Genomic DNA, 23,065 nt, shown 5'->3' with positions numbered 1-23,065 from the left:
CTGTGCTCAGAATGATACTAGTGTGTGTGAGTTAGTGAGTGTGTGTGTGTATACACATTCAATTTAGCGTGGAACCATAAAAAAAAAATCTAACAATGTTACATGGCCTAACTTGTTAAAATGAAAGGGGTATTTTGCATTTTAAATCTAACTTTGGGTAAATGTGTTGGCAGTAAAAAATGAATAAAGATGATCAGAATTATGGTTTAATTGCTGGCCATTTAAATAATCAGTGAAGTTAGAGATATTAGGCCTCACACATAAAAATAATATTAAATTAAGTATTTAATCCTAAACGAAGAATTATCATAAATGTCAGAAATTCAAATGTTTAAATTTAATAACAAATCTACTTTTCCTCCATTTTCTGAATTTAGGAATCCGATTTCACCAGTTGCTCATTCATGAGAAAAGTCACAAGCTCAGTGTTACATTTATTTCTCATTTTAAAAACTGCTTCGAACAATCAAAATATAAATACATTTTCCCCACACAAAAGATAAACCAGCAACGACACATGACAAAAACTCTCTCATACCAAACAGCCATCTGCAAACACACACACACACACACACACCCCAGCCCCTGAATTTAGAGTTAAAGGTGCAATTACACACACACACAAAATAATAATTCAGACATCTGTACAGACTGCAGTCTCTGTTTCTGTACGTAGTTTGTGTGCTTGATGACCGAACAGAGTTCCTGTTTGAGATGGCTTGTGTCTTTTCCAGTTTGACAAAGACAGCCACTTCTGATTCTTCTGTAGGGACTGAATCTCGTTCAAAACGACAGTTAAAACTGCTGGTTTAGTGTGCCAAACTCTGACAGTGTATGACGGGCAGGAAAACACTGGTTTCTTGATCAGGTAACACTAGAATTTTTAAATCAACCGAGGAGCGATTCATAAAGAACAAATAATTCCAAAAGGCCAAAATCTCAGAAAGAAAGCTTTGATTTGCAGAGGTAAACAAGTGATGCATTGGCGCGAGCGAACGCGAGTCTTTACGATCCTCCACAATACAGTCGGCCAGAGTCTTAGTCGCAGGTCCTTGTGCGGGTCTGCGAGGGCCCCGTGTCCATGGATACTGCTCTGCGGCCGCAACAACAAACAGTCTGCGGGCTTTCGTTGTGGCGTCTTCCCTTTAAAACACAGAGGTTTCCGGACACAGTCATGCACCCAGTGTCCCTGTGCCGCTAGGATGCTTTACCCAGCTCAATCTTCTTCTGTATGGCTTTTGCGGAGTGGTATATCAAAGAATCAATGAGTCCAGCAACTGAAAGAACAGGAGAGAAACAGATAAAGAGTGACAGACTGCAGCTGTCTGCATTAACATAGTCCAGAGATGTCAAAGCAATGAAAAAAACTATAAATATGGGGATTATTAAAGGGGGGGGGGAATGCTGTTTCATGCATACTGAGCTTTTTACACTGTTAAAGACTTGGATTCCCATCCTAAACATAGACAAAGTTTCAAAAACTAATGTTGGACGTTTGATGGAGTATTTCTGTGTTAAAAATACTCCTTCCGGTTTCTCACAAGTTTCGGAGTTTTTTTCGAGTATGGGTCGGCTTGACGTCGATAGAGCGGAAGGTCCTTGTATGGGCCGTACGGGCTCTTCTCCCGGTAGGGTGCGCGCGCGTGACTAGAGCGAGAAGGCAGCGCTGCATTTGAACCGATTTGAACGCAGAAATGACGGGAAGTTTCACAACATCGCTTCAGTCGCGTCGCAAAGTGGATTTCCACGGTCACTGCTGTCACAGGACTTCACCAAATCATACCAAAGAAGTGTGTTTTTGACGGAGCGGTCCCAGCGATAAAGGTTCGGTCCTGCTTTCGAAGCAGCCGGTGAGTAAAACTGCTTCAAATGTCTGTGCTGTTGGCTATCGTCGCGTGAGTAAACATCAGTAAACGACACGATCGCGCGCTTCGTCATTCAAATGCACTAACGGTTACTCCATTGCTGTTCTATGTATAACGTTACACTAGTCTGACGTGCAAAACCGTTTTGCTTGCTACTGCTAAGGTTTAGTCGCATACAATAGTCCATAAACCGAATCATGTCCTCATAAACTGCGAGTAAACACACACAAATGTTGACAGGCCACTAAATACAGTCCATACCACAGAAACGGACGTCCTGCTGTTGCTGTTTCTCCTGTTCAATTTATTTCTGCCTCAGATTTGATTCTGGATCATATATCTATTAGCTGAGCTCGATAGCCATGGGTTTCTCCACGCTTGAGGACGTCACCGCTTTGCGCGCTTGTCATTCTTTAGCTCCGCCCACACGATACGCCTCCAGCCGCTCGTTTTTTTCCGGAAAGACTCGGTACAGCCTATATTTCTTTTATAAATATAATAAAACTAAAGACTTTTCGGAGATATGAAAGGTGCAATACTACTCTACAGGTACTCAAGATTGACTGAAACTGAGTGTTTCACCCCCCCTTTAAGTTCAATTTTTTTTTATATATATAATGGCTGTGTGTGACTACCGAATAGCGTTTTAAAGTGACTAAGAAATATATAATCACTTAAATTATTTACACTTTTACAGTTGTAGTTTAGTTGCACTGTAGTTTTAAATACTCAATTTTTACAGTAAAGTATTACAATACTTCTTAAATGTTTTTTTTAGTAATAATAATAACACAATTAATTCAAATTAAAGCATGCATTTTAAAATTGCAATCAAAATTTGCACCAGAAAAATCCCAGGTCGATTTGTTTTTTCCTGCCACAATTTTAACCCTGATCCACTGTATTTTTATTTTTTTATTATTGAGTGTTAAATTCCTTGGGAATTGTTAACACTTAAACTTAGAATAGACAAAACAATTGACTGGATTTCTAAGAGTTTATGTAGTCGAAAAGAAACAAATCCTTCCCTCGCAGGTCAATTTGACCCCCATAGGAATGAATGGAATGCGGGGGATTTAAATGTTGTAGTTTTTTTATGTCAAAAAGATATAAAAAAATCCAGAACAAACACGCATACCAAGGAAGGCATGAGACTATACATAATCCCCAGTGCAGAACACACTCATATATACACACACACCTAGGAATTTAATTAAAATGGTCATATAACGGGGCACCCCCCCTCATCCCCAATCTTTTTCAAATGAAAATCAATCAGTCCAAATTCAGACAGCACACAGATGAAGTGGTTAGATTTGAACACATTTACAGGGCAGAACATGCCCCACCCCACCCCACCCCAACCTCACACACATGCTAAATAAATAGTGAAATTATTACAGATTTTTAAAATTCCGTATTGAAATGTAAATTATTTATAATTAATTATAAGAATTTAAATATTTTTCAAGGTTTTATATATATATATATATATATAGTGAAAAAAATTAAAACAAATATTTTTTGAAACTTTACCCAAAACTCATTATCTAGTGATTAAACAGATACCTGAACGCATCTCTGTAATGCATCTGATCTAGTGGCAAGAGTCATGAAATATCATGTTATATATATTTTTTTCCCCCACAAGAGGTCAGCAAAGACACCCAATGTATAAATTGAAGTTATATTATGGTATTTATTGGTAAAATCTAGTAATCTGAAGGAAAATAAAATAAAACCATGGCATTAAAAAAACTGCAAAAAATATTTAAAAAATAGGATTTGTTAACAGGATGCGAGGAGAGTGTGTTCACATGCATGTTGACAGTTTTTCCTTCATTATAGGGTCCAACAGAACAATTAGAAAGATAAAAATGTATCTTCAAGCATTTAAACACAAGTCTGTTATCAAAGAGCTTGAAAAAAAAATGTGTGCAAAGTTACTTGGGACAGAGCTTTTCCGAATGTTGCGGTTGCTCATTGCTGCTGAACTGGAAAAGGTTTGGCTGGATTTTACACTCATTTTATACGTTACATTTCTGTGAAAACTGCAGTCTCACCTGTGAAAACGCCTCCTATAATAGCACAAACTCCTGTTAGGAAATGAGTGAAAGACCTGCGGAGGAAAGCCCATACAGAAATATATTAAAAACTTAAAAAAAAACTGCACTTGTGCAACAACACACGCATTAATGCTTTAAACCGTTTCTTTCAAAGAAAGTGACCATGCATGCAATGTAATGAAACGAGAATGAACAATAACAGGAGACGCACCTCTGCTTCTCCGTGAATTTCACCATCATTGGAGACAGCTCATAAAGCACAAACACACCGGGTAAGCCCTGATCTCCAATCAGCCCATTGGCTACTTTCTCATGTCTTGTTACTGAAAACTGGTTAGTTTTAACAACCTAACGTAAAACGAAAAAAACATGGTTTAAAAATATGCTTATCTTATAAAAGATTACCATGACAAACAGCAACATAACCTTGTTACTACATTAGGTATTGCCAGTAATGGAACACCTTAAAGCAGCGTTTCTCAAAGTGTGGGGCGCGCCCCACTGGTGGGGAATAGAGACATGACAAGTGGGGCGCGACAAACAGGAGGAAATGTGTTAATTTTTTGTGCCCATCTCTATTAACCTTTTGAGCGGTCCCACATGGGATTTTTATGTCTATGCCCCTGAGAGTACGGACCCACATAAGGGATTTAGAATGTTCAATGACGTGACATCATTGCCAGAATTAAACGGTGGGACGCGCTTCGGCTGGCACTGAGCCAAATGCGGACGCGCTCAGCTATTGACATACATCATGCAGTTTTCAACCACTTACTGTTTATTTTAGGTTTAATTTAATAGGTAACATTTAAATACACAAGTACAAGTAAAACAATACATTTAATGTTAGAGTTTGTAATACACACTAGTGGCTATGGAAGCAGCAATAACAATCCATTCAAATATAATTGGCTGACATGTTTTATTCATATCAGATACACATAGTGTAAGTAACTATAAAGTTTGCTCGATTCTTCTCCCAGTTCACCGGTCACTTATTCCAGGAGATGCTGATGAATATATGTGCTGTAAATCCAATTGACAGGACTCTGAACTGCAGTGCATTTGTTCAAACGGTTCAATAACGTAATAAAAGCGATACATCTGTCATACAGCGTTTTTTTGGTTGTGGTGAGTCACGTGATAAACATGACGCATTGCCATAGAAACATTAAGGTGAAACGTTCTAAAATAACGTTGCCTTAAAATAAAACTCACACTCTAGTCAGCTGACACTTTTAGTCAGCTAAAATATTTTGACTGTACGCATGAAAGGTTTAAATGTGATGTTAATAAAATATATGTTAACAGGCAAACTTAAAAGCCTAGATAATTACCATTTTGTTGGGGTGATTGGGGACAGGTGGGGCTCGGAGCCCTTCCCTACCTCCAAAGTGGGGAATGGCAGAAAAAGTTTGAGAAACACTGCCTTAAAGGGACAGTTCACCCGAAAATGAAAATTGGTAACCAGACAGTTCACAGTGACCAGTGAGGAAGAAAAAAATGCTATGGAAGTCAATGGCTACTGTCAACTGTCTGGTTACTGGCATTCTTTAAAATATATTCTCTTTAGTTCAACAGAACAAAAGAAACTCATCCAGGTTTGGAACAACATGAGGGGGAGTACATGATGACAATTCTCATTTTTGAGTGAACTATCCCTTTAATAAATCCCTTTTTTGTGCCAGTGGTACTAACACTAAGTAGCAACCACAGTAATAAAATGTTTGTTTTGTAAGCGTGTTGTGGGTTTTATTCCCTAAATTCAAATAGTGCAGCTGTCTTACCTCTCCATCTCCTTTAACGTATATCGTTGGTACAATTTTCACAAAATACTGGTACATCATTGATGCTGTAAAGAGCAAAATAGTGCATAGATCAATATAACATACATGATTATCAACATTTTGTGTCAGCTTTCATTTCCAAATTATTCCCTTGAAATCCCCTTGCACAAACATGTCAAAGCCACGTGTTTACATTTATGTTCTAATCTTCCCATTATGATCAGTAATAAATATAGAAATTGAATAAATTTGATTGTTTGACGTTAACACATTTACAAGATCAAACTAATTTGGCATTTCATCACAAATAGCCTGCAGTTCTATGGCAAGCCATATTGACTTATTCACAGGATATGACTTCTTGATATCAACAATTCAATATTCACTAGTGAAATGTCACCATAGACTGCAATCCAATTGTTGATATCAAGATTTCAATTCCTGATATCAATATAATTTCAGATATCTAAAACGGCTTTCTTACCAGTAACAATCACATTTATGATATTAAATTAACCGTGTCACTAGTACCAATTAAATTATTGATATCGGAAATGTTGATTGTTGATATCAGGAATTTAATTCAAGAATTCAATTGGATTTGAATGGCAGCCTACGGTGACATTTCACTAGTGAAAATACAATTACTGATATCAAGAATTAGACTTTTGAATTTATTGTTGATATCAATCAATCATATCCTTTCAATGAATAGCAGTTCCAGCATTCAGTATTTTACATCTGTAAGTGTAAATTCACCAGAAAGAAACCACATTTCTCAATTTTATTGACTGATAGTTGTATATATACTGACAGTATCAGAGACTCTCTGAATAAAAAAGCTTTAAGAACTTTGAAAGTTTGTAAATTTTATGATACATTTATTTGATGTTTATCTATGGATGTATCTATATGTATTTATTTCTGTTTTTGCTCTGAATTTTTTTCCTCAGGCAACTCCTTTTATTTTAAATTGTAACCTCTTATTTTATTTGATATTGTTTCCTGATACATTATGTTATTGTTCTTTGAATTAATAATAATAATAATAATAATACAATTAAAAATCTCCTGTTGGAAACATGGCTTTCTGTACCGCTAGAGGGCGCTGCTGCATTTTAGAGCCTCGCTCTCTCCTCCGCTTGTACTTTAACACCAACCACTTCCTGTCAAGTAATGGCGTCTGTGTGAAGCAGTCTTATAACAAACACTCAAATCAATCAGAAAACTAGCTAATAAAGGTGCACGCATAGCGATTTGAACAAGGTAAGCAGATTTTCTTCAAATATAATTTCCGATAGGTGCGTATAATACAGTGCGCTGTGGAGTTTGTTCAAGGCCAGAGACCTTGGTGACATTTAGCCAAATAAACGACTCACGTGCAATACATTAGCTTTTCTAGATTTTAGTTTTACTTCAACCTTAATATTAAGTCGTTTACACCTCATAAATAACACAATTTCAGTTCAGTTGCTCAAATAAATAACACTACCTTTCCGTATATAGGAGGTGTCTGTTTTATCAGTGAAAAACAACATACGAGCAGCCTTCTAGACATTATAGAGGTCATCAAGTTATACGTTAACTCGGAAACGCGACTATATAATATATATAAATAAATACTATAAATGTATTTATATATACAGTATCAAATTATATGTAAAATTTTATATATTATATATATATATATATATATATATATATAAATGTGTGTGTATTTATTTATACTAACAAATGTATATAACATTACATTTTTTGTTTGTGTATTTTAGTATTTTTTTTTGATAGCATTTTTTTATAATATAAAAGTGTGTATATATAATTTTATCAGTCTGATAAATATTATAATGAAAAAATAATATTTTTATATATAAAATAAATGTTGCATGATCCTTCTTCCAGATGCCGGTGACAGTAGGGCCGTATGGACAGACTCAGCCCAGTTGCTTTGACAGAGTCAAGATGGGCTTCATGATGGGTTTTGCCGTGGGAATGGCCGCGGGTGCCATGTTCGGCACTTTCTCCTGTCTCAGGTATGAACTTTAATGGCGGTCATATTTTGGGTTATTTATGATGCAACTGGTATTTTGGCAGAAAAGCTGTTAAACTGTTTTAATAGAGATTGTTCTATTCAGGATTGGCATGAGGGGTCGAGAGTTGATGGGTGGAGTTGGGAAGACGATGATGCAAAGCGGTGGCACGTTCGGAACCTTCATGGCGATTGGGATGGGCATCCGCTGCTGAGATCACACTAATGCTAGGACTTTTGTAGATTCATTTAATTGTTGTCATTCCCACATTCAAGGACACCGGTGTCAATAAAGACAGATTTAAGACAACAGATTTTTCTGTAAATCTTGGGTTCAAGCTAAGATTGAATTGTTGATGGTAGCTAGATTACGACACTTTGAAGATTTGTGTCCAGTAGAATAAATTAATTTCAGCTACATGGGATTGAACTTTCTGCTGTTTATGGAGGACTGACAACCAAATCACTCAAGAAGATAAAGTGCTCTTATTTCTAGACAACACTATCCCCGGTTTCACAGACATGGCTTAAGATAGTCCCAGACTAAAATACATATCTTAAAACATGTCAGTGCTATTGTTTTTTCTCAATATGCACACAAGTAATGTTTATAAAAGCTGCCTATATATCCTACGTGGACTAAGGCCTAATCCTAGCTTAATCTAAGCGATGTCTGTGAAACCAGGCCTACATTCTCTGAAACATATAATTTTATGTTTAGGCATAAAAATAAGAAACATCACACACTTACCTTGAGGTGCTGCTACATTAGTATCATCTAAAGGGTTGACAATTCCAGGATAGTCTTTCCCGAATGAAAGATGTTTGATGAAATGTGTCATGTTGATCTATAGTCATACCAAACAAATTCTGTTAGGACTCATATTACGGGCAATGGCAGATCAGTCTTATTGAAAAGAAGTGAAACAACTTACATTGTCTAGTCCAAAGCTCTGCAGATCATGAACTGAAAATAAAGGAATCAATTGACAACATGAATCAATGTATTGAAAGGCCCACAATTTGTAAATGCACCCTAAAGTAAACTAGGTTAGCCTAGAAATGGGTACATTTTTTAAACCAAGGCAGAGAGCGTAGAACATTAAGTGGTCACAGATGCGCTTGCTGATGAGAACCGTGACAAATTAATTGACGTTATAGAAGCCACTGCAGTGTAAAATCACAAACTGACTTTGTTATAGACTAAATCTTAAATTATGTGCAAAGAAAAGCAGAATTACTGATGTAGTAACAAGGTAAATTCTAACTTGTCTTGGAATAAAGATTTATTAAAATATAAAAGATCAACTTACTTTCCACAGCATGCACTGCAGAAAGAAAAGAAAATAGTCACTAAATGGCTTTGTTTTTGGAAAGCAAAGTTTTCAAGAGGAATTTGTGACAAGCACTGGCTCTTTAAGCTCATTCCAATACTAGAGTTAAATTGTAAAGGCCAAATTGTGAGACTCGTCTCTATTGCTTGCTGAAGTAGGGCTATTGAAATTGTTTGGCACTTGAATACAGGGCCCATTAATAAAGTATTGGATATGCACTTCTTAAAGGAGTAGATCACTTTAAAATGAATAAATCATGGGCTAATTCTCAACCTCGAGCCATCCTAGGTGTACATGGCATTCTTATTTATGATGAGCAGTCAAGTTAAGACGATGCTTCCAAGCTTTATAAATGGCAGTGACAGGGCTCAAGTTTGAAGCACAAAAGAGTAGATGCACTCATTGTCATTCGGGGCGGCAGTGGCTCAGTGGTTCATGTAGATTGTCTACAAACCGGAAGGTCGGTGGTTCGATCGGTTCGATCCCCGGTTCCACCCAACCAAGTGTCGAAGTGTCCATAAGCAAGACACCTTACCCCCACTTTTCCCGACGAGCTGGATGGTGCCTTACATGGCAGACACCACCATCGGTGTATGAATGAGGGAGTGAATGGGTGAATGTGAGGCAAGATGTAAAGCGCTTTGGATGGCCATAGGGTCTTTTAAAAGCGCTATATAAATGCAGTCCATTTACCATTCTCAATGGGCCCCATTCCCTGCCATTATAAAGCATCAGAATATTTATTAATGTAAATCAGGTTGTGTTCATCAGAAAGAAGAAAGTCATATACACCTAGGATTGTTTGAGGGAGCGTAAATCATGGGGTCATTTTCATTTTAAAAGTGAACTAATCCTTTAAGCCATTGAAAGAATAGCCTTTGCATGACCAAGTGTAACCGGTGTTAGTTCTGTACCTTGTTACTGAGAAAGATTGTGAGCTTTGCATAGAAACCCCTTTGTCCCAAAGTTAAAAACCCAAACTTCCCAAAAATAATTTCATTAACAAAACAGCTTTGATTTACAGTATCAATGATCAACTCCACACGGTAATGATTGCATAGAGGAATTAATAAGATATTAAGATTAAGAAGACAGACGGGACCAAAACCTGTTCATCAGCCCAGAAACTTATATCAGTATAAAGCAGACTTTGAGGTGATTTAAACTACAGACAGACTGATGAACAGTTTTGAGAAAGCAGGCATAAAGCAAAGCAAATGAAAACATATGCATTGTGTATTTCTCTAAATAAATACAAATGCAGATCTTAATGGCACTAAATGGCACACCATGCCCTCCTTTACATAGTAAGAAATGAGAAGTGACATGAAGCATCTGGCTACATGCAGACATGACTTTTAGATCTGATGCATACTGGCTCATAGGCTTTATTCAAAAGCTGTTTCAATTTGATGAATTAATAATCACAATTTTGGCATCTGGTCTTAAAAGAGGAGTTAACAGGCTAAAACTATAAAACATGCCTCTGCATCAGACCTAAAAGCTTTGGCTTGTGTTCGATTCATAATTAATAACTAAACACGAGTCTTTACCATGTACATGAGACTGCTGGAAGCTCTTTCCGGGAGCAAAATGAAAATTTCCTGCCACCTGGAGAAATGTAAGGACATGTTGTGAATTTTTAAAATATACAAGCATGTAGGTGAACCTAAAACATTTGCGGCATCCAAAATCCTGTAGTGTACCATGTTTGGGTTTGAGACTTAATTCATGAATATGTTTTATACAGGATTGGGCATTGTTTCAATTTTAACTATTTTGATTCTGCTTATTAATTCCAATTAAAAATATCATAGCAAAAAATGTAATACTATGGCACTAAAAAAATTAGCAAATAAATCACAAATAAATACAACTGAAATAAACAGTTTTAAGATTTTCAGGTACAGAAACTAATCAAATGTAAAACTGCACTTTATAAATAAAATGTAAATTATAGATATAGTCATAAAAGTTAATCAGTCAAGAACAGCGAGTGAATGTTGGTTTGATTCATGTTATTATAGAGATGTCAGCAGGAATATTAGGCTGCTGCCACTTTAACAGATTCAATATACTATTACACACATGCTTTCTTTGAACTGTTTACGTTCACTTAAGATGAAACCAACTGTTTATGAGAACATTTTTATGTGTATTTGTTCAAGTGAAAAGAGACGCAGAAGAGAACTCAAGTTCTCAAGAAGTTCAGTCTTGCGTGCAATGTGATACGAGATGCAGATTTCTGTGCCGGACACATCTCAGAAAAGCCACATATTATATTCACTTTTATTTTGTTTGAATGGTTTAAAAATCACATCGAAATCACTTTTTCTCTGCATGTGCTTTGGATGCGTGTGCGGCACAGAAACAGTGTGCGAGTCTTCTTGTGCTTGAATGGTTTAATGCCATATTAAAATGCCTACAAAGGAATCGATAAGAGGATAAGTATCCGATTCCTGACCATGACCATTTGATTCTAGAACTAATGCTATCCACTGCCATTCAAAAATCCTTTGCATGCACAGTTTAGAATCTCACCGGAAGTAGTAGGTCATGAATTTTATTTACCTACTATTTTTTAAATATTATGTATTTGGACAGTCTTCTCTGTTGGCATACTGTTTTCGCAAACTATAGAGTAGGGAAGTGTTTAATTTTGGATGCAGCAATTGATTCAGAAATCATATCATGGGCTGCATGTTACCTTATTGACCTCCAGAAAGCCATAGACCTGACAGCCCTCATTTTTCTGTTCCTGCATTTTCTGGCTGAAGCCCTCTCTCTTACACTGCTCAATTGTGTCAGGGGTTTTAAACGCCCAGCCTCGCCGCCGATACGCCTCCCGCACATCATCACAGGTATTGCAACACCTGCAAAACAATCACAAACTTTGGTATTTCTGGAAAGCTCTGGAAGAAACTCTTGGGACAGGTATGATTTAGCTTATTCGTGTCTTCCCCCCCACCCCCCAATACAGCTAGATCATCTTGTCAATGTAGTGCATATTTACATATACAAGCAATCATTTGAAGCGTACTGTTTTATACACTGCATTTGACTGAAATGACAGAATCAACGAAAAATCTGGATGGCATGTTGGCACGTGACCCTACATATAATTTTGGTTTTATTGAGATTTTCCCAATAAATATGCAAAAGTACACTTGCTGTCCTCCATGTTTCATGTTCATTCTGACAACAAAGCACGTACACTCTTAATCACAACTTCTGAAGTGGGAATTATATTGCTATAGCACGTGAATCCAGCATAAGTTCCAACCCTGCTCCAACACATAGCTGTAGTTTTCATTAGCTGGATCAGGTGTGTTTAAATAAGGTTAAAGTTAAACTCTGCGGGAGAATGGCCCTCCAGGCACTCAGTTTGACACCCCTGGACTATAATTAATACTACAATATCACAGATTGCCATATACACTGTGCAACATTAACTTTTACAGGAAACAGTTACACAATTAAAGTTAACACTACAAATGGTATATGATTTGTAATGCCCTGGAGGATTTTTAAACTACTCAGTCTCAACCTCTTTCATTCAGCCAGTGATTATGAACTTGAGCTGCCATCTTAACTATGTAAGCAACTGTCAAGAACTACAAGAAACCTAACTAAAGGGTTTGAAACCGGTTTCACACCAGTAGATAGACCTGTTCTGCCAGCAGATTTCTCATTTCTCAGAAACCATGTTTGTGGTGTTAAAAAGTGAAACTCACTTTAAATCATCAGTCTCAGCACCATAACAGCTCTCGCAGCGGTCTGGATCCAGCTTACTAGGGTCAAACACCCCTTCCTCCTCTTTGCCCAAATCTGCACGGAAAACAACAGCAAGGACAAATCAAATCAAGGCATATATCCTAGAATATGTAGTCTTTATTGTGAAACCAATATGAGTTGTATTTTGAGTTGAGTTACTTTCTTCTGTTAAACTAAAAATAAGTTGTTTTGAAGAATGTATGTAACAAGACACAAAAAAACACTGTAACAGTATCATACAATTGGCCAACACTATCGTTTTTTCGTTCAACTATCTCTTTAACTTAAATAGTATAAGTATGTGTAAACATGGGGGTTAAAGTTAGCTTTAAAAAAATGCATTAATGCAATTATAGTTAATGCAAAAATCACTTTATGAGCAGCTTTCAGGAACGATAGATACACAGCACATCTTTCAGTAGTATAGCAGAACATAAGAGCACTCGATATGATGATGCTGCTGACCGTGTCTTTCAGCCTCTGTTGTGACTGGCTGGCCCTCTTTGTCAAGTCTCTGTTTAAACAAGTTATGCTCCACGTCTAGCTGCTGCTCCCCGGCTACATCCATGGCATCAATGCTTAGATCTATGAAAACAAAATCACAAACGTCTCAATAAAACCTGCGCACAGAGAAAATAACTAGTATATAATAACAGTAATAGTTCATAATAATTATAATAATGTAAAACAGCTGGAGTAAAGTTCATGACACCAACTTTGATTGGGTAGGTGCCCGCTGTCTTAGGGTTGAAAAATGACACAGCATATGTGGATTACAGCCTGTCAAGAACATGCCTATGACCATAATCACATTTTACAGTACATTGCCTTCTATTATACTATAACTTATAGCTTTCTTAATCGAGCCCGGTTTAAAAAAAAAAATGATACAACAGGACTTTCACCTACAAACGATTCAAAAAGTCAGCAGGACTGGCCACACAAACATAAAGGACAGAACAAAATGTTTGCTTACAGGCACATGGCATATGTGGAAATATAACATCAATGTTGATCCTTAGTTTGTCTCCTCTGGAAGTGTCTACAAATAGTTCAGGATGGACCTAAAAGAGACGACATCAAACCCAGAACCCAATCAAAACTTTATGAACAGTGCAATAAAAATCTACATTACACAGCCACTATATAGACTGACAGATGTCATGAGATTGAGTTACACATTCATTATACACGTTTATATGAAGTCATTCACCCACCTCCTTAGTTAGATAATACTGCAGCTCGGAGAAGAACAGAATCAACATGATAAGTCCACTGATGATGGTCACTATAAAGTGCACACAGAAAGTGAATTAGGAAACTTATTTGCATGGCATTTAAATCAGTCACATTAGCATGACTCCTATCTCATATAGTTGTGGATTTATGAGCCTCCAGTGACACCTTACAGTCAAGCTATGTTCATTGTGCCTTTTTAAATATGTAATTACAGAACATATTTTAAGACTTTGTTAATTAGCCTGTCCAGTGCTTTCTCCCCATGAGTTCTGTGTATGAATGGCGCTCAGCACCTCCACAGCTCACGGCGGATTTATATCACTCACCCGTGGCTCCTCCACATGTTTTGATCCTAAAGTCCTCTAGAGTTTTCGGATAAGCGTCAAATTGTTTAAGTTTATTTAACGCATCCATTCTCCCTCTCGTGCGGCGGTAAAGCTAGCCGTCACTTCTATTCCCAGTGACCCATTTCCGGTACATCGAGGAAGTGATGGAATCCTCCCAGCCAATCAGATTCCACCGCGTAGCTGGAGCGTCTCTCCTCTGTTGACGCTCTGGTGGTGGATTTCTGTAACATCTGCACTGTATTAACTTATTTTTTATTTATATAATAATTTCTGAAATAGTTGTTTTATACGCTGACATGTATTTTAGACCGACATTAATATACTAATCTTATATTAGTCATTTTAAATAATATAAATATATATATATATTTTGTGATGTTTAATCGAATATTGACCAAGCAGTCAATTATGGCCTGACCCTTAAAATATATTTGATGAATATGTACTAACGAAAACAAGAGTAATAAAAGTATTAAACTTTTATTTTCACAAATTAGTATGATATATGCCAAACTAAATTTCACAACAAATGACTTTAAATTATAATGTAATTTTATTAGTAATATCATTATACTTATTTTCTTTAAAACAAATGTGAACCCACATGTATATATTTTATTAGTAATACCTTATTTTTCCCCTCATTCAAATAATTGGTATACATTTGACTGCTTATCTTATTTTAATTCAAAATTCTTTAAAGTGAAACCACATGGATATGTGGCATTCCTTCTGTTTCTGCTGCATTATATGGTAGAATCTATTCTTATTTAATTTGTTGTTGTTTTAATAGTTCAGGTATTATTTACAATTATCTTGAGAAATCTAGCAAAATATGTCACGTATACAGCACTCCATTGCTTGATAAAACTATATTAATGATAGTTTGAAGTCCAAATCTAAAACAGCAGATTATACCTGCGGTTATGAAGATCTTGCCTGAGCATGATTATCTAAAAATTGAGAAAAACATTTCAAAACAGCAAAATTTGTTTTCTGGTCTACGGTCTAGCAATATCTTCAGAAAATCCCAGAAAACATTACAAAATTGTCTACAAACAGTTACTTTACAAAAGTTTCTACACTTCTACATTGTGTTAAGGTCATATTTTATTAATGCATTTAGTATTTCCTAATTTTTAGGTTGCTTTGGATAAAGTAAAATAAAAACACCAGCTAATTGAATGAATCTAAATGATCAAAGACAGAATCAGATCGCAAACAGATTTGTTATAAGAGGTCATTAGGGTAATACCGCTTTTATTAAATATTTACACAACAATGTGTAGAGAACCTACTGCAAGGACAGATCTCACAAAGCACAAGAAGGTTGCAAATGTATGTCTGATTTTCACCTCTGAACACATCGCCTTGCAAACAACCACAAATAATTCATTGAGATAATATTTATTTTACAGTAAAACATCACAAAGGTTGTCTCAGGTCCCACTCCCCCAAGTCCTTTAGGAGCAAGGGCATCTCTCTGATAGGATGTCCAGCTGTTATTGATGATTGCAACCTTATCTTGAAACATTGTGCATTCTGAAAAAGATCGGAGAATGGTGAATCAGGTTTTTACGTTGTGTCAAGGCCCGGTGAAGGCAGCAGTTTGGCTTTATTTGGGAGGCCTGTAGGCAATCTTTCTGCTCTTCAGCACAGACCACCTGTGCCTTTTCATGTAGTAGACCAAGGGAACAAGTATGGAAGCACCCATCAATAACTGCAGAGAGAATGAGAGAAAAACAATTAGCACATTTTGTCTTTAATTCTCAGAGATTTACCAATATCTAATGATGTCATTTGAGCCTGAAAAAATAAACTGTTGGTGAAGAAATCAGGAAAATACAAACCTTCAACCCCATACGTTTGCGTTGGTCATGTTCTGGCTCGGACGCCCACCTCAGGAAAGTACAGACATCTTTAGCAACCTGGCTCATGGTGGCAGGGGTTCCTATGGAGAGAATACGTGAGCTATTACAGTTTTTCTTAACTGCTAAAACACTAAACCCTATCGTCTGAACCACACAGAACCCACTGATCAATCACTCTTTTGGCCATAGGCCCTTTTCACCTGTTTAGACACAACTTGCCAACACATTTTCAGTGTGATGCACGCGTGCTGCATAATGGTGAACACAGGTGACAAGTCACAGACGTCGCCACTTAAACACAACAACTCAAAATTGATCACATTTGTGGCTAATGATGTTACAGTAAGCCAGTTCAGAGCACTGGTGTGTGAGGGCCTACAATGGGCAGAAATCTGAGTGGAAGAGTACTGTACAGAAGTGGCAAACGCATAAGATTTCTGTTTTGTCTTTTTGTAAAGGTGCTAAATGCACAGTTTTTTCTTTTTGTTTTTGTTTCACAACATGCATTTAGCCTACAGTGAACAATAAACATTTATTTCTCCAGCTTCATGTCCTGAGCATTTTTTTCTATTTTTCTACGTAGTGTTTAGCGACTGTTCAGTAGTGTTTTTAATTTTGATTGACTCAGGGCACGATTTGACAACATAGTTCAGTTTTGAGCACCGATTGAACTGTTTTAAGGTGAAAGTGGTTTTGCAAGAAGAGTGAGGTTTTGTGAATGTAGCTTGAAAATTGGGTTGTGTGTTCACAGTTTAGAGAAAAGGAGAGCAGCATTCAAGAAATGTGTCTTAGCAACTGAGAAAAACTGTAATGTTTTCACTGTTCACGGTAGGGAGTGCTATGACATCTGAAATAGTACAGAATCTCTGCATCAAAAATATGCAAAAAAGGAGAAACAATCGGTCTCGTATGCAAGCAGGTGTGCATGTAAAAATATAGGATTATCAACATCAAACAGCTTGTATATCAAAACTGCCTGATGTTACTAAATTAAATATTGACCAAGGACAAATTACAGGACTGAAGCTTTGGGGGTGAATCTACTCTATATTTTGACAAAAACATGATTTTCTCAGCTTTTTGCTCAAAATGTTGTTGTTTTTACCCAACTTGCCATTTTCAAGTATTGATGAAACAAATCATGAAGCTAGACTAAAATGTGTTTAAAAGCAGAGCTCTGTTCTTTCTTTTGATATATAGCATGTTCAGATATTCATACAACAAAATATTCTGGGGAGCATGAAAATTGTGTGAAAATGATCAAGAATGCTCACGGTGGCTGGCAACTTTTGTTTTTTACGCTGATGGGGAAAGAGTAGGGCATGTAATACTTCACATGTTGTTTACCTCATGTGCATTAGCTCATAATATATTTAATCCAGTAGACAGGACTAATTATTCAGTAAACAGAAAAAATTGGTAATTTATATGCAAATCAAACCACAAGGGATATTTAACAAAAAAGTCATCTGCAGTCTTTGTATGGCAGAATTTAATTATAATCAAAGCCCAGTAAGTATGAAATATAACCCAGGAGTAAAATACACTAATGAGAATGCCAACGGCGGGCTGAAAAATCTTATTTTATTCCCTTCTTTCCACCAAAAGAAATTCAATGCATTCTAAATTAATTCACTATGTTTAGAAAGTCAAAAAATAAAGAAAAGCAATGAGTTGTATTTATAACAGACATAATAAGATTATCTATTGACAGTTCTAGTAAAAATATGAATGAGTGCTTCTCAAAAGGGGCAATGATACTAAAAAACTGCAACTCACCGTCATCAAACTCAAGCACCTCGTTGTAGATGGGTGGTGCCATACCAATGGCCTGGCCAGGGAAATAAGGGTTGTAATAAAGGCCCTCCCTCAAGGACACACCAGCAGGAGGATCACAGTAACCGGTTAGGAGTGAGAACACATAATCTTCCCCTCCATGCCTGAGAGAGAGAAATAGAAATCATTTGAAAGTTTTGGATTTTTTTTTTAAACTATAAGATCATGTTTGGTAAAGAAAAACAGTATAATGCGTTTAAATCTCTCAATAATATTTTTTGTTGTTGTTGTACAATTATTGCTTATTGTAGAAAAATGTTCAATGCCAGAGCAAACAGGATAACAAAAAGGGCTTTTAGTGATGCTTTTGTGAGGATTTAGATGCCAGAAGTGTCTGACTTTTTTTAAAAGTGTAAAATGGAGATTTTTTTTGTACCTGATTAAAAGTGATCCGTTACCTGGCACTGATAATATAGCTGAGGTCGGGGGGCAGAGCGCCGTTGTTGGCGGCACGGGCAGCCTCAGGGTTGGCGTAGGGTTTGGGAAAGTAATCTGAGGGTTTTCCAGGTCGGGTGAACATCTCTCCTGTGTCATCAGGACCATCCACAACTTCAATCTGCATAACAGAATGTTAACCACATTACAGATGTGCGATATTAAGGTGAAGGACGCATTAACAAGACATTACTTCACATGTCGTTCATCATTTTTTAAATTGATGAAATCGTCGCCCACACGAGACCTGTTAAATCAGTTCGCAGATTGCACCAAATTATTAATTTGTGAAATGCACCTATTTTAGAGCTTCTGTTCTTTAGTCAGCTCATTGATTCACTCACTCACTCACATCAATTCATTGAATTCACAAGTCTGACTCAAAATGAGCCAAAACCGGGAGATCCTCAGAGCTTGAGTACTCGTAAAGCAAGTTACTACTGCCAAATTTTAGGATTTGTTGTTGTAAATTAAAATCATATTTAGGTCATAACTGTCAGTTGTTTGTAAACTAAATCTGCTGTAAGAGCTGTTTAAAGCTTACTGTACTTTATGAAATGCTTGAATTTGAAAATGTCCACGTTTGTGTATTAGTTTGAATGGATAGGTTTTAGGTGAAAACTAAACATAAGATTAAAATAAAAGCAAATTAATGCCCAATCATCTTCCCCACTGCTGTCTCAAATTATACAAAACTACTATGTTTGCACAGTGTTCTTAATGTGAACACATTTTGCCCTATATGATGACTATTTGTTTTTATATATTATTGTATTCTCCCCCTAATTTTCATATACTATATGGTATATTTTGTTATTTGTTATCTTGTCTGCATCCTTGAATTATCAGATATAATAAATAGTAGTTAGTGTATGACAAGTTTTGGTAATAAAATGTTTTCTTTCAGATTAACACATAATAGGCATCTGCATAATCTTCCTTATTGAATAGTGCTTCTATAAGTCAATTCATATGGAGTAGGATGGCGTATTCAACTCCAAAATAAACATTCAACAATACGTACTTTTTACTTTTAATACTCAAGTACATTAAAACTCAATTTTGTACTTTTACCCTACTCAAGTAAAACAAGATATTTTTACGGGGGTAATGTTTTATTAGGGTATTCTTCATAAGAAATCTGACCTCTTCAGCCAAGGTCTTGACCTCTGCCTCTGTGTGTGACACTCCCACCAAGTTACGGAAGGCCAAATACTCCATACTATGACAGGCCGAGCACACCTGCTTATATACCTGGTACCCACGACGAATACTGAAAAACAAAGCCATTGAAAGAATAGTTAACTCAGAGCACTGTGATTTCTCTGTAAACAGATATATTGTTTGTTAATATGTTCACTTCCTCCGATAGGTAGTTAATGAGAGCAAATGTTTATTGTACTGCAAGGATTATAGATATTCTATGCCACATGAACTCCACTAGTCAGGGAATAATGATATAAAACTAATATCCCTAACTCTGTAAAGCCTGACATATGAAATTATAGAATTAAAAAAAAATTAATCAAAGAGTTTTTTACTTTTAGACAATCGCAAGTGTTTTTTGTAAATTTTAATATTTGATAAATCAGGATTTTATGGCTCATATACTGTGATGTAGGTATTCATAAAATATGAAATTTGGTGCAGTTGTTGATATTTATATTACCAAAAAGATATTTTGAAAGCTTGTAATGGAAATCAATGAGATCTTTATAAAAATATAACAGACTACTTAAAATGTCACTCTGCATCTCCCAATAATAATACTAATATGTCTTCGTAAGATGATATTGAAATGCTTAGCTTTATGGTCAAAGCTCTGCAAATGTGTATTTATGTGGAGCAAAACATAATGCAATACAATGATGATGATTGAGAGATATTAAACAAATTAAACATTACTTGTTTGAGTATAAAATTACCATCTTAAAACTTTCTTTAAAAGGATAGTTTACCCAAAAAATTAAATTGTGTCATTTACTCACCCTCAAGTTATGCATGAGTTTCTTTGGTCTGTTGAACACAAAAGAAGATATTTTAAAGAATGTTGGTAATTGACTTCTATAGTAAAAAATATATATATACTATGGAAGTCAATGGCTACGGTCAACTGTCAGGTTACAGACATTCTTCAAAATATCCTCTTTTGTGTTCAACAGAAGAAAGAAACTCATGGTTTGTAACAACCTGAGGTTGAGTAAATGACACATTTTTGGGTTAACCATCCCTTTAAGCACAAATTCTGTATCCAATGGTGTAGTTTGAGGTAGGCTTTATTGTTTGGCTGAAAAATGGTAGATGGGTAAAGTATTCTTGAAACCTGTTAAAAAGCTATAACCTCACTAGACAACATTAATTTTGTGTGCTCTGTTATGGGCACAATAAGTGGGCTGTGGTACCTGGCATGGTCGAGGGAGGACAGCATGCCGTTGTGGCTCCAGGGGTATGATGGTGGGTGCAGCTCCAACTCAGAGGCCTTGACTGACTGCTGCAGCATTAGAGCCAGACCTGCTCCTCCTGTCGCCAGAACGCCAATCGTGGTCAGGGCTATCTTCCTTCCCTTCGGCAGGCTAGCGAATGACATGTTGGCCTACAAAAGACAAAATAAACTCTTATTACATTCATATACAATGGTATTTATATGGCATTACATCAATAGTCATGTACAAAAAAAAAACAAAAAAAACAGGGAACATGAAAACTATTATACATATATAAAAAAATTACAGAATCTGCATCTTTGACTTCCTTAAAGGGTTAGTTCACCCAAAAATGAAAATTCTGTCATTTATTACTCTCCCTAATGTCATTCGACACCTGTAAGACCTCCGTTCATCTTCGGAACAAAAATTAAGATATTTTTGTTGTAATCCAATGGCTCAGAAAGGCCTTCATTGACAATGTCATTTCCTCTTTTAAGACCCATAAAAGGCACTAAAGACGTCGTTAAAAGTCCATCTCACTACAGTGGTTCTACAATCATTTTATGAAGCGACAAGAATAGTTTTTATGCCCCCCCTTATATAGTGATGGGCCGATCTTAAAACAAATTGTCGTACCGTTATGAATCAGCTTATTGATTCATGATTCAGATCTCATATCAAACTGCTGAAATCATGTGACATTGTCGATCTGAATCCTGAATCATTACACTGATTCATAACTGTTCGACACTCTGTTTTGAAATCGGCCCATCACTATACAAGTTATTTTGTGTTTTTTTTGCACACAAAAACTATTCTCATTGCTTCATAAAATTATTGTAGAACCACTGTAGTGAGATGGGCTTTGTAACAACATCTTTATTGCCTTTTAAGGGTCTTGAGAGAGGAAATGACATTGGTGTCAAATGAAAGCCTTTCTGAGCCATCGGTTCTCAACAAAAACAATGGATTCCGAAGATAAACGGAGGTCTTACGGGTGTCCAACGACATGAGGGTAAGTAATTTGACAAAATTTTCTTTTTTTTTGGTGAATTAACCCTTTAAAAACAACCAATGATAAAACTCCTTACAATTAATTAAATAATAAATTTAAAAGATGCATTGCTTGCAACCACTGCATAATAGCAATACAGGGCGAGTCAAAACAAATATGCTGGAGCCCAAAAGCCACATTAAACACCAAACATGTAAATGAGCGGTTTGTTAATAGGATATTTTGGAGGATTTAGTACAAAAAAATATGCTAAATCTAGTGCTAAAAAATATATGTGCTAAATCTAGGTCACAAATAAACAAAGTTGGGACTTTACCATGTTAAATAATTTGAGCAAAATACAGACCAGCAAATCAAATAATGCTAGATTTCATGGATCACAAATTTGAAGATTATGCCATTGCCAGATCAAATCCTCCTGTCATTCAAACAAGTACTAAGAATGACATTTATATTACATTTTCAAATCAACATTTGACATAATTGTCAAACAAACTGAAATAGTTGACATGTTCTGTTAAATCTATGAGGATTAGTAATGTATTATAAGCTTTAGTTGTCAAAGACCAATGAAGTCACCTCCTAGGATAAACTCAAGGAATAGCAGCTCGCTTCAGTTATTAGACTCCAAAGTGCTTTTTAATCCAAACTATACACGATGTCTTACATATAGTACTCCTTATTAGACAGGTCAAATGTGTCACGTTACTAAATGGTCAGGATGCGAATGCAATAAGAGCACGTACAGCCGCGGTGACCTTGCTCTAGGTCTAGGAAATACACTGCAGGAGACGCCGGGACATGCCAATGAATAAAGGCGTATATTTACATCCTTAAGGCACCAGAATGCGACGACAGAACAAATTAAAACAGAAAATACTGGATGTGTCCATACCCGTGGAGTATGAAGGGATTTGGATGTGTTCAGGAGGGTTCTCCCGGTGCCGGAGAACACGACCACACGGAGCGCCGCCATGTTCTTGACTCTGCTGATAGAAAGGCGCTTCCACCGGATGAGAGCTATACTGCCCCCTCCCTTCC

General features: G+C 36.3%; 3 protein-coding genes across 4 annotated transcripts; 1 reads left to right on the top strand and 2 right to left on the bottom strand.

Moving 5' to 3' along the window:
- Window positions 1–421: 421 nt before the first annotated feature.
- ergic3 (ERGIC and golgi 3) lies at window positions 422–14,594 on the bottom strand. Of its 2 annotated transcripts, XM_067460379.1 has the most exons (14): window positions 14,421–14,594; window positions 14,073–14,143; window positions 13,832–13,919; window positions 13,321–13,440; window positions 12,816–12,909; window positions 11,789–11,954; window positions 10,635–10,692; window positions 9,061–9,075; window positions 8,683–8,714; window positions 8,499–8,595; window positions 5,719–5,783; window positions 4,143–4,279; window positions 3,929–3,984; window positions 422–1,277 (listed from the first exon to the last, which is right to left on the bottom strand). In XM_067460379.1, exons 1-14 carry the CDS (start codon window positions 14,506–14,508, stop codon window positions 1,198–1,200), a joined length of 1,167 nt encoding a protein of 388 aa, XP_067316480.1. In that variant the 5' UTR covers window positions 14,509–14,594; the 3' UTR covers window positions 422–1,197. The 2 variants fall into 2 exon arrangements, with proteins under 2 accessions (XP_067316480.1, XP_067316481.1); XM_067460380.1 differs by lacking the exon at window positions 9,061–9,075.
- On the top strand, window positions 6,831–8,167 carry romo1 (reactive oxygen species modulator 1). Its single transcript, XM_067460381.1, has 3 exons — window positions 6,831–6,984; window positions 7,621–7,751; window positions 7,854–8,167. Exons 2-3 carry the CDS (start codon window positions 7,621–7,623, stop codon window positions 7,960–7,962), a joined length of 240 nt encoding a protein of 79 aa, XP_067316482.1. The 5' UTR covers window positions 6,831–6,984; the 3' UTR covers window positions 7,963–8,167.
- Window positions 14,595–15,832: 1,238 nt separating the features above from the next.
- cyc1 (cytochrome c-1) lies at window positions 15,833–23,065 on the bottom strand. The gene is made up of 7 exons (XM_067460383.1): window positions 22,920–23,065; window positions 20,986–21,176; window positions 19,730–19,856; window positions 18,547–18,704; window positions 18,092–18,252; window positions 16,292–16,392; window positions 15,833–16,161 (listed from the first exon to the last, which is right to left on the bottom strand). Exons 1-7 carry the CDS (start codon window positions 22,998–23,000, stop codon window positions 16,057–16,059), a joined length of 924 nt encoding a protein of 307 aa, XP_067316484.1. The 5' UTR covers window positions 23,001–23,065; the 3' UTR covers window positions 15,833–16,056.

The sequence above is a fragment of the Pseudorasbora parva genome, chromosome 12, assembly GCF_024679245.1.
Source record: "Pseudorasbora parva isolate DD20220531a chromosome 12, ASM2467924v1, whole genome shotgun sequence".
NCBI classification, from domain to species: domain Eukaryota; kingdom Metazoa; phylum Chordata; class Actinopteri; order Cypriniformes; family Gobionidae; genus Pseudorasbora; species Pseudorasbora parva.
Note: the sequence above shows the minus strand (reverse complement) of the source record. Positions and strands in the feature narration are given on the sequence as shown.